This window comes from Equus quagga, chromosome 6 (assembly GCF_021613505.1).
Source record: "Equus quagga isolate Etosha38 chromosome 6, UCLA_HA_Equagga_1.0, whole genome shotgun sequence".
Taxonomy (NCBI): domain Eukaryota; kingdom Metazoa; phylum Chordata; class Mammalia; order Perissodactyla; family Equidae; genus Equus; species Equus quagga.
Window position 1 is genome coordinate 99,718,307 of NC_060272.1, and position 12,347 is coordinate 99,730,653.

General features: G+C 39.6%; 1 protein-coding gene across 2 annotated transcripts in view; it reads right to left on the reverse strand.

Moving 5' to 3' along the window:
* Positions 1-12,347, reverse strand: part of GDA (guanine deaminase) — an 83,264-nt gene that overhangs the window by 13,144 nt on the left and 57,773 nt on the right. For both annotated transcript variants that reach the window (XM_046664814.1, XM_046664815.1), the window contains exons 5-10: positions 10,565-10,670; positions 9,066-9,093; positions 7,781-7,888; positions 5,075-5,182; positions 3,204-3,301; positions 2,201-2,268 (exon numbers count right to left, since the gene is read on the reverse strand). In XM_046664814.1, the coding sequence (XP_046520770.1) occupies positions 2,201-2,268; positions 3,204-3,301; positions 5,075-5,182; positions 7,781-7,888; positions 9,066-9,093; positions 10,565-10,670 (516 nt within the window). The remainder of the gene's footprint in view (positions 1-2,200; positions 2,269-3,203; positions 3,302-5,074; positions 5,183-7,780; positions 7,889-9,065; positions 9,094-10,564; positions 10,671-12,347) is intronic.

Below are 12,347 nucleotides of genomic sequence, written 5' to 3' on the forward strand. Positions count from 1 at the left end.
ATGAATAAAGCTGCTGTAAGCATTCTTGTACAGCTCCTTTTGCAAACATATGTGTTTATTTCTCTAGGGCAAATACCCCAAAGTGCAATTACTGGGCCATATATAGCTATATGTTTAACTTTATAAGAAATCGCCCAACAGTTCTCCAGAGTGTCTGTACCACTGACCCTCCCTCCAGCAGTGTATGAGCATTTACAGGCTTCTTATTCTATTTGTTTTTCCAGTTTTCTTCTTTCATTTTTAACACTTCCTTTTCCATCACAACTTGTGGTCTTTTCATAGTGCCATGTCTTCTTGTACTCCAAAGATGATGGCAATTTTCTGAAATTTTCTTCTGGATCCTGAAGTAGATCATTTTCAGAGATATGCTCATCCTCCTATTCTTTTTGATACTGCTTTCTCTTGTTTTGCAATATTTTCATTAAGCTTCATGTAAGTTTCTCCTTTCTAATACCTAAGTAAGGATCTGCCTCCACTTGTTAGAGACAGGGTGAACGAACTGCTCTTGGACCTCCTTTCTGTCCATAGCATGAGGTTAAACAATCTCCTAAAGTCTACAGGGGAAGGGCAAGTTGACATATGAAAGTCAGGTTTAAGAAATAGTGGAGCATAGGGTAACAACTGCAAGAGAGACTATGTAAAATGCAATAAATAGTATTCTCCAAATTAGTAAGCGAATGCATCATATTTAATCAAACATTTGGTCAATACACCAATGTTGCTCTTTCCTTTTTAAGCCAATCTTTATTAACTAGTGCAATGTGCCAGGTATATGCTAACCACTTCGCATGCATTCTTTTCATTTAAGCCTCAAAACAAGCTTGTAAGATAGACATTGTTATAATTATTATTGTTATTGTTATAAAAATTAGGAAATGAAGCCTTAGAAAATTAATGTAATTTTCTCAAGGTCTTACAGCTAATATGTGACAGAGCTTTCCCTAAATGTTTTAGGCCATCACTATATAACCGGAAGTCAAGAACTGAAAGTCATGTGATAAATTTAAATCATGGAGACCAAAATTCTAGAAAATTTGAAGGTAATACCTATCTGATTTTTGCATGTCTGCTAAATTTTTCATTAATTAACTACAGCGTGTAACAAAAACTCTTGGCCCTTTTTTCCTTATCCATTAAAGCTCTTCTGTGAAGTATGATAACTGGTTTCCTGCCTTAATACCTGTGACTATCCCCAAGCATTACACGATCTCAATGATTCAAGGCCTAAACTAGAATTTAAAAAAAACGTAATTCCTTTGATTCATGTAAAATTGGGGAAAGCCTAATCTAGCACACCTCTTTATAAATAAATCATTTTGTATTACTGTATGTCTTACCAATATAGCTTGGTATAAAGTTAACTGAGACAAGTTATCGCAGAAAATGATGAAAACCATCATTGTCAATATGCAAACATCTTGATAATCTTAAACAGGAAGACAAATGCACCCTGCTGTCCTGTACCCGTTTTGTAAAAATTTTTAGTTCATTCACACACAGCAATAAAGGAAAGTGCACAGTGGATATGCCTAGACATTTGGGCCTGGCGCACACTTTCAGAGTGAGCAGCACTACACACACACAGGACAAACAATTAACACGTACTGTGAAAAAAAGGAGACATCACTAATTTATCAGCCACCTAGAATGTCCTTCACCTAGCAAACACTAGACTGCCCGCGGGGATTGGAATCTCATTTTGTTAAACACTGCTTAAAAGCAAAGGAAGTTCTTAACTTATCTCAGAGTTCTCAGTGCTGGCACAGATTAAACCTGTGCTCACTAGGCAAGGTCAAGTAATTTTCTTTGAGACGGTATTTGTGATGACACAGTTATTGAAAACTGGAAATGTACAAATCTAAACCATTAAAACCTAGCCAGAAGGACAAAACAAAAGGGGAAAAAAATCAAGGACTTTTTAAAAAGAATCTCTAAAACCCTTGAGAAGGACTTATCCTTTATAGCCTACTCTCTCAACAGTATGGATAATGGCTTTCGAGAGATTAGTGTCACCAAAACTTCTCCCTTTGCATACATCTTCTTGCTGCTCTAACTTCACTATCTTATTAGCTCAAGCTATTACTACCAGATAATAAAACTGTCTTTTTTAACAGAGAACTGTTACTGAAAATTAGTCATATTAGCAAGTTATGCACTTAATCAACCACTTTGCCACGGCTCTAAATGGCAGACTACTAACCTGTACCCAGCCCTATTTTCACGTCATGTTCCAGGACTTGCAACACATTGAGAAAGCCACTGAGGATCCTGTAGAGACAGGAGAGAGTCAGAACAAGGAGACCCAGGTGGTTCCAGTAAGAGAAGGACACCAACAATAATGATGGCGATATCACTGGAAATTGTGTTTCCCATCACATCAGCTCTAACGCTGACCAAACACATTAGTCAATATATGAATAGTCCACCCCAACTTGCCTCTAAGGAGGAGGAGCTCTGTTCTGGATCAACTGGCCCCAGAAATGAGAGATCCTTTCTGTATCTAATTCTGGAGCATGGATTCTTAACCTAGCATCCATGGATCAACATCTTGTTAACTATGAATTCTCTTGAATTAGATGCAATATTTTTCTATTTATGGGCTTTTTTCTGAAGATACAGACCATAACTTTCATCTGGTTCACTTATGGATCTATAACCTCTCAAAATGTTGAGAACTAGTTACAAAGAAAGCTTTTGCATTCTGGAGAATTACAATAGGACAAGGTCCCTCCTATGTGAACTGGCACACTGTCAGATCCAGCAGTATGACATATACTACGGGTGTTGGCTTCTGCACCATTTCTAGTAGTTTGCACAACACAAAGTAATGGGAAGTCGGGCCCCTCTCCCTGGAACTGCTGGTTGGCACATGCACCCTTTCAGCCGTTAGCTGTAAATTCTGAATGCTATTGGTTTTGAACTCTTTCCGTTATATTTCCTATTGTCCTATTTTGCACAAACTCAGAAATTTTAAGAGTTGTGGTGCCCTTTAATATGCATACTCTGCAAAAAATGTCCTCTTTTCAGTGCTTTCTTTCTCCCCACTACAGCACAAGTAAGCGTTAGTCTATCTAGTTCCTGTCCCAATCAAGCATAACTATAGAAGAGAGATACTGGAGGAATGGCTGAGAAAGCAAAGGTATTTGGCTGCTAATTTGCAACCCAAATGTTCATAATCTACCAATCAGTTATTGCCTACTTACGATAAGTTAGAATTGGGACAATGTGCAATGGATGCTCCTCGTTCTCTGAATACGTCCAGTTCTTCTGCAGAAAGGTAGCAGCCATGCGCCATCACTGTCTGGAAAGAAGAGTGTAAGAGTGTCCTATGTGGAGTTTACCCCTTAAAAATGCTGCAGTTCGTCCTTACTTATAGGTACAGATAAAAGCTGTGACTTGTCTATTAGCATCTTCACAAGAACATTTATGATTACCTGTATGTATAAAATCACTGCGTACAAATTACACCTGAAAAGAAGCCTGAAAAAACATTAGATCACAAAAGACTTGCAAAATTCTGGATCTTACATTCTGTTTTTTGAATCTATGAAATAATGAGGGTTGGTCCAGGTGGTCTATTGCACAGGGTATCCATCCAGTTTGAAGATACTATGATTCCTTCATCTCCACTTTAGAAAATAACCAAGTTACTCTCTTTTGTAAGTCTACGTGGTGAGCAACTGGTGGAGCTGTGCTTGTTCCAATTCTAATCAGAATTTTCCAGAAGTAAACTTTCCTTCCTCAGTACCTAGAAGCTATGGGAGTGATCTGCAAAGAGCTGTTCTTTATTTCTGCTCCTGGTTAAATATAGACACCAATGATCTTGACACATATAACCAATTCAACTTTATTTATTTTATCACCTATATTCACATTTTCATAAAAATTAGGAAATGTAATATCTTATAATCCTTAATTCAGAAGGCAAAATTGGTCCAAGAAGGCAGGCACTGCGAACATAAAAATTTCTCTTCATTTTTAGTCTTAACATTTGTGGGTTTTCCTGAATAAGACTTTACTCTTTCAAAATTCTTTCTTCGCTCAGTGCAAAACCTGTAGCTAAATAGCTTTCCCCTTTAGGAGGCATGGTTCAGTGACCACAGAATTATTATTAAAATAAAATTTTCCCAAGCTCTGTGCAAATAAAATTAGCATGCAAATTGAAAGTTAATTTATTAATCGTATGGAAATATATGTAAAGGAGGATGAAAATTACGGTGTAGCATTTACAAGATTTTTGCAGAGTATTAACCTTTCAAATTAGTCATAGTCCCATCTCCATTTATATAGTCCCTAAGAATTTATTTGCTACAGTAGTTAAACTTTCAATGCAGTTTGTACATTTCATTGAAGGCCAAGGACAAGAGTTATATTGGAATGAGGTCCCTCTTTGCTCACATTATTTTAATTAACTTAAAATCATTTAATTATGGAAACAATATATACTCATTTTTTTAAAAAAAGCAAACTCAGATGTTTAAAAATAAAAAGTAAAACATCATTCTGCTTTCTCCCTCAGGAAGAATCACTTTTAACATTCAATGTATGTCTTCCGGAAAATTTTTTCTAAGTGAGCATGCACCCACACATATATACACATACATCAAACAATACTGTACATTCTTCCTTGTAAGCCCTTATACCTCATTCTTTGTGAATGTTGGGTAAAATTCTAATTAGGTATGTCTTATAATCTAAACAATCCTCCACTGATAGCCATTTTTTAACTTCCATATGTAATTAACATCCCTATTCATATTCCTTGCAGAATGGGTCCTTAGAAATGCATCTGCTAATTCAAAGGAATGCACATTTACATTCTAACAGATACTGACAAAATGTCCATGGACTAAATGACATTCTTACCCTCAATGAAGTCTTCAGACTTATTTACTAAGATGAAACTTCAGGCTGGTTTTTAACTATATACACATACACATATGCACACGCTGAGCTTTACTCTAGTTTGGGAAATGCATGCATATTACGGAAGACTGAAGATTACCACTGACATTTTAAAATTTAGATAAATATGCCCTACTTTACACAGACTATGTCATGATATGCAATTTACCTTACTTGTCAGAAGATTGTTTTTATCATACACATCAGTGTAGTTTTTATAACTGGGGTATAAGTTTTTCACTGCTTTAACTTCATCAGGATTTTCACTTATATGGCTCTACAAGAAAAGAAAGAATATTTTCAATTTTTTAACTTAAAATACCATTAGAAATTATACTTCCTAAGCCAAAACGATATGGATGGTTTCTACTTGCTTGTAAGGGACCACATAGAAAGACAACAAAGATTATACATGTGTTTTATTTAAAACAATTATATATCTTGTATATAAAATATAGCATGTACATGACAAGGAAACTGAACATATAATCTTCTAACCCTAACCCATGTAATATTCTTTCAACAAAGTCTTTTCAAATTCCAATTTATAGCAAGAACAAATAAAAAGGAAAAGCGCTCCTTGAAGAGAGTCAAGAGCCTAGCTATTGGTTGTTACCTGCTTCTTCTGGTGTTGACAGTTTAAGAAAAGAGTTCAGTGGCTATCAAAAGGACACAAAGCATGATTCACTCATAAGAAAACTGGAATTTGAATAAAGAGAGCTGAAATTTAGCCTAGGTTCTGACCCTAGGTGTGTCTTTGGGTGAGCTGGTTCTTTTCTTTGGGTCTCCATTTTTCATCTCTCAAATAAAGGAGCTGGGCTAGATGAGTGATTTTCCAAATTCTTTTAGCTTTGGATATGTTATTCATGTAAAAATTCATAGAAATCCAATATGTAATAGTCATAAGTAAGCTGCTTCTCAGGATGAAGCAGGGTTGGGACTCTGGGACCCTGTCCCCATTCTATCCCCTTTGTCGGCTTCCAGAATGAGTTTCTCTGCAGAAAACAGTTGGAAAATAACTGAGCTAGACAATCCTGCAGTCACCAAGAAAGAGCCCATTAGAATCCAAGAGTAAATAAAACAAGTGAGAGCTGGCCCCCATGCTGCTGTTTCTCCAGGGTACCACAAAACCTTGGAGGGCATAAAGTATTTGTAAGACACGATACTTAAGTGCAACCACCCCAACCCCCAGCCTAAAACAAAAATAATTTCGGATCAACTAGTGATGAGCATATATTATGGAAAATAACTCATGAGCAAGTTACCACTTCTAAGAATGGCAATGCCATTTCCCTGTCTCTATGAGGAAGAGTATGCATAGCCAAATAAGTAAAAGGAAACACAGCAATGTTCTAAAACTAGAGTGTTCCATCTAGAGTGTGAACTCTATCTCTGGCCTTGAGGAAATCCAGACCACTGAAGAAATGTATGGGCATCAGAGGAGAAGAAAGGACAACCAGATGCTTCATTTCATTTTGATAAATTTGAGTAAATGCACATATGCACGTACATATACCTAAGCAAGGATATACTTGATTTTGTTGCATGTTGATGGGGTTCGGGACATGCTACCCCAAAATATGGCACCTTGGCATATTGAATATTTTAAGCTGATGGAGTTTGAGAAAATGGCAGAAACAGGAAGGTCACTCTGAAATTCCCCCTCCCTTCTCCCCTGAAGCAGGTCATAAGACCCTCATGTGAGGTGTGCCTTCCCTACATCCAGAGGAAAGGAGCATCCTTATTTCTGAACCCAAAGGGACACTGAGAAGAATCCTAACAAACAGGCCTTGCTAAGTTTCCCCTCTTACTACACTTCCCTCCTACTCCTCAACCTATCATATTCCGCCACCACTGTGCACTCGCCATCAAGTGGAGCATAAAAATACTCAGATTTAACCATTCCGTTGGGTCTTCATTTCTTCATGAAGGCTCCCGTGACATGTAAGACTTACATTTAATACATTTGTACACTTTTCTCTTGTTAATCTATCTTTGTCAGTTTAATTTTCAAACCCACTCAGAGATCCCAAGAGGGCCAAGGAAAACTTCTTCCTCCCCTACACTTGTGTGGGATTGAATCAAAACTTCCATAGACCCAAAAAAAAAAGGGAGAGGGGCGTTGGGAATAGTGAATGAGCCCTAAGAAGATAAATCTTTAAAAAACAAACACACAAACAAAACACATGCCACCCTACAAAAAGGTAAAGAATCATGTGTTGCCTTTCTCGTGACTTGTCCTTTGTTATAAGACAGTCAATTCCCAAGAGGGAAAATTTTAGTGCAGTACGTGCTTGGATAGGCAAAGAGGAGCTCCCAGCTCCCGATTTTAACCCAGCTGGAAGCTTTAAAAAGTGTTTTATTCCTAAATTGCAACCACTTAATGACAAAGTAAGGTAAACTTTTTTGTTCCTCATTTTAAATTAAGAAACTCAGAACAAAAGGGCTTTCAAATGCATTTTTGTAAGGTAGAAATTAGGCTCTTCTTGCTTTTCAAATTATAAGTGGTTCCTCCAAAAAAATGAAGGACTAGGACACTGAGAAAGTATCAAATAAAAGAGAAGTAGGAAAGAAATGCATTAAATGTACCCTACAGAGACTAGGGAACCAGTTTGTCATCGCTCTCGCTTGGTTACTTATGATGTCCTCGTCTCTCAAAGCCAGATCAGAGAAGACTGAGGGTAAAAGAACTTGAGATTTCCTACTGAAAAATTAAAGGATTGGATTTAGGTGGTGTCTGTAAGGCCCCTTCCTGTTGCATGATGCTGTATCCCTAGGAGATCTCAGTAGAAAACTGGAGATTACTGCTGGAATTGAGGCTACTGAGAAGTCTTGCAGATCTGGACAGAGGCACAAAGAGGAAAATAATGCCCACCTGAATGTGTAAATCATGGGTCTTCGCAATGTTTCCGAGTTCACCCATCAGAGTCTCAGAGCAGGAAAGGGAAAAACGTGGTGTCACTATGGGCTTCACTCTAGAATACTGGAAATAATCCAAAACAGCTGGTAAGGAAACTGTGGATGTCATGAATGTGTAGCATGCCCCCAAATGCATATCATACAACAAGATGATTTTATGTCCTTTTGCGGACAGTGTCCCATTCTAAGAGTGGGTGGAAGTGCCGGGTTTCATGGAAACTGCACACAGCTGAGGACAAAGGAGAGTATATTCTGTAGCACCCAGTTCAATGGAAAAAGATCCCATCCCAAATGAAAGACTCCCCCTGCTCCACATCCACATGGAGGCTCAGCCGAGGCCCAGACTAGGTGGTCTTTATGAGGACAATTAGGAGGCAGATGGAGAAGTTTTAAAGGAGAGCACTGGGGAGACTAAACGTGAGGTGGTGGCCTATTCCCCTTCGACATCTTGGGGAGGGCTGCTGGCCATGGCCTCCCTCAGGCCTATTTTGTTGCAGGATTCGCTCGGATGTCACCTGAGGTGAGAGGCCGAGCAGGAGAGGACTCATAGAGGGGTGGTGAGGATAACGATCCACAAAGGTCCACCCAGGTCTCCCAAGATCTGATTGAAGGAAATTCTGAGGTTTCCTATGGTTTCCAGTGAGACCTCGAAAGATATTAAGGGACAGGTCTGCCTTGCCAATCTAAGACATTGCAAAATGGAGCCACAAACCAGCCTGCTGGGAGTGCTGGCAGGAAACAGCACTGCCTCCATTGACTCACGATGCAAGAATGCTGCAAATGGGGGGCCTAGCTGAGTGCATACAGGCCATGTGACATGCCACACATATATGGACCAAAGCAGCCTGGGCTGGGGCATCAGGGTGGACATCACCTGTGTTTGATCAAGAGGCACAAGAGGCCAGAGCCAAGGCTGATGTAGCAACAAATTATGCCATAACTTCCAGGTGCCACCAATCTATCCACATCCATGAATCCCTCCCCAGAGACCAGTCTTGTGAAATTAGAAGCTTCCAGAGGAGAGGGAGGGAAAACCCACTGAGAAAGCAAAAAATGTCTGACCTCACTGAGCTGAGTTGATGGGTCCACTGTGAAGACAATTTAAGGTTCTAGGAAAATACTTCTGCATGCATGGGATAAGCTAAACAAACACAGACAAATCCCTGCCAAACAGCTTAATAATGAACTCTACAATCAACACAAACGCAATCCAAAAACAAGCTGGGAACGAGTTCACTTACTTTCCTCTGGAGCATTTCTGACACAAATCTGAAATAAAGAAATGAATGGGAGGTTAGAAAATCTAGGCATTTTCAAATAAATTTTGAAAAAGGGTGCAAACAGGATCCGTACGTGTCCTAATTTCCATGCAAGCATTTCCAATGCTGCACATGTTTCACCACCACTAATTAAAGATTAACAAGTAGTAATTACTCTTCTTTTTCATTTGCAGCCAGAGAGATGGAGTGCAAAATCACAGAGCAATGCAATCTTATCATCTAACATCAGCTGGGCTGTTCACGAGCATTCTGCAGCACTCAAGCCCTCCTACTAGCTTACACTCTGTTTGAGGGAATATTGCAATATATGATATTAGAGCTCCATGGATATTAGAGTCCTGGAGTCCTATGCACCTGGAGGCATTTAGAAGCCATGAGGCTCTCTACTCCTAATTTCCATAAAGTGGAAGCTACTTGTTTATACAATATCATCAGTTATTTCAAAGGCAGAGTCCTACTGGGCATGGATGTTGGAGGAAGACAGAAGGAAAAGGCCAGAAGTGGTTTTTAAATGGGTAGTGACAGGGGTGGTGATCTTACCAATGATACCTGCAGGGACGGTGGTATCTGTAGGGCCTATGAAATGACTATTTCTGCCCTGGCTGGAAACACTGACTAGCTATAGCTTCCTGCCTTCTGGTATTCCTTTGTTTCAGAATAAAATGTGAATTAAGGTTTAGTATGACCACAAACACGGATTCATAGAAAAGTTGAGCATATGGCCTATGCTAAGAGGAAGGTGGTGCTTCCTTCTCTCTGTGAGCATGCAGCAGCTCCTAAGCTGCCCTTTTCAGGGGACATACTTAAGGTGAAGGAGACCTGGGGAATGGCGAAAAGTCAGACTTCTAAAACTTGCATTGGGATACCATTGGTCTTGAGGAACATTTAAATCTAAAGAATTTTCTTCTATATCTCTTGGATGTTGAGTGTCACACAACACAATTCCTGGTCAAATCCTAAAGGCACCATGGAAAAGTCATTAAAGAAATGTAGAAAAAGTACTAATAGCATCAGTGGAATATCCCAACGTAATATAAAAAGAACACAACAAAAACTCATGGTCTCAGGCAATAGGATGACCCACAACCCAAAATAATTTAATGAGCAGGCCATACACACTTCAAGCAAATCCAATCTACAGGAGAGGCCCAATCTATAAAAAAGGAGAGGGAGCAGGTAAATCATTTACTTTAAAAAAGAAGCCTTCATTTTACAAAGGGATTCACCCTGGGACTCCTATGGCAAGTTCCCAGAGGCTTTAAAATATAATTTCATATACAAAAATAGCATTGACATGCAATGATTTTTTTTAGGACCAGACTAATTTCATAAAGTTGGGCAAACCCACACAGTGACATATGTGCACACCCCTCCTGGTTCAGAGAGGGCTCCTCTCTCCATCTCTGACACCATCAGTGAAGCAGAGGGACCACCCACAGGACAAAGCAAGATGAACACACCTCTCTGTCTCCTTGATTGATTCCTCAGTGGTTTCCTTGTATTCTGGAACCGCGTCATTCAAATCCATGCAGACTTTGCCCACAAATGCCCGCTGCCCAAATTTATCTGTGAGGCACACACAAAAAGAGTCTAAAGACATGTTTCTTTCCCAAACGGTACCTTTCCTGAGCCTTTTAAAAACATTTTTAAATTAAAATCATTATGAAAACATGAGAATGTAAAAGATCATCACACCATTTAAGAACAATAACAACAAAACCCCACTCCATTCTGTAAGTAGTAAAGGTTCTTCCATTGACGTCTTATTCCTCTGATTACTCCCAGGATAGGGGATATTATTTGTCTAAGGTCTAAACCCTATGTGCCCAGTGTCCTGTGCTGTGTGCAGGGTTATGAGGAATATAGCCAATAATGTATATAAAGTGTCTGGCACATCCGGCTTAGAAAAGATACTGCTGCTATTCTTAACTGTAGCAATGTCAATATTATTATCTGTGGGGAAATTTACTTAGTCCTACTAGCAGCTCACAGCACTAAAGAACCTAGTCCTCATTAGAGGTATTCTGCTTCAGCTGGGAAGCTGAACTACATGGGGCAATGTTAATTTTCTTTTTTCCAAGGTCACTACCTCTGTCATAAGAGACTTTCAAAAGTCTTTCTGCCTCTGTCTCTCCCCTGTAATTCACCTTAATACCTGGCCATTAGATTACTCTTTCTTAAAACACCACCTTCATCACATTCCTCATCTGGCTCAAAAGCCTTTTTGAGTCTTTGATGCATATTCCAATCTCTCCACTGTCTGAACCATCCCATCTCCCCAGCCTCCTCTCCTGCCCCACCGAGCAATGAATCCTCTCCTCTAGTTCAGCTGCTCTGTTCCCTGCTTCCTGTGTCCACTCTGGATGTTCCTGCCCCCACACCTTTGTCCATGCCATTTCTCCCCATCTGAAAGGCATTTTCCTCTCTCCCCATTTTATCTTTCCTTCAAAGCCCAATTTAAAGGTCCTTTCAATGAAGTCTTCCCTGAGGATCTAATTCTGAGTTCACTCTTCCTCCTCCAAAAGTGGCCGTCTTTACTTTCAGTGTCACCCTCAGGCCTTTGGCATAAACTACCTTGGCCAGCCAGCAGCAGTGTCAGCACATCAGTGAACAGTATTTACTGAGCACCTGCTATGTGGTAGGCACCGTGCTGGGTACGAGTTTGGAATCAGCAATCGAAATCCAGTCTCAGGTGTGCTTACGAGCTGTGACCTGGGCATGTTACATAACCTCTCTGAGCATCAGTTTAGCCGCCTGTAACAAGGGGACATTACAAACTACCTCAGAAGGCTGTTTGCAGCTGAGCCAAGATAATCCATGTAGGGTTCTTTGCACAACACCAGGCATCTAGTAAGAGCACCATAGCTGTCACTAAAGCTATTAATCAACGTGTGTACTTCTTAATCAGTTAATCCGCAAAGGCATTAGTCTGGCTCCTGAAGGGCAGAGACTATTTTCTGTTTCATTGTGTTCCCAGCATCTGACACAGTGCCCTGAGTCTAGCCAACACCCAGACATATCTGCTGATTATTATAAACTGTTGGAATTAGTAAACCTGTTCCCAAAAGCCCTAAATTAATACACAAAGTTCAGACCCATACACATCATTCTGCAACCAAAAACCAAAAATAAATAATCAAATTACTTAGACAACAGAAAAAAAATTCAAGGGCCACAGTGATACACAAATACCTAATTACTTGCAAGCAATGCAATGCACAAATTCTAGCAATGAAAAGTCAG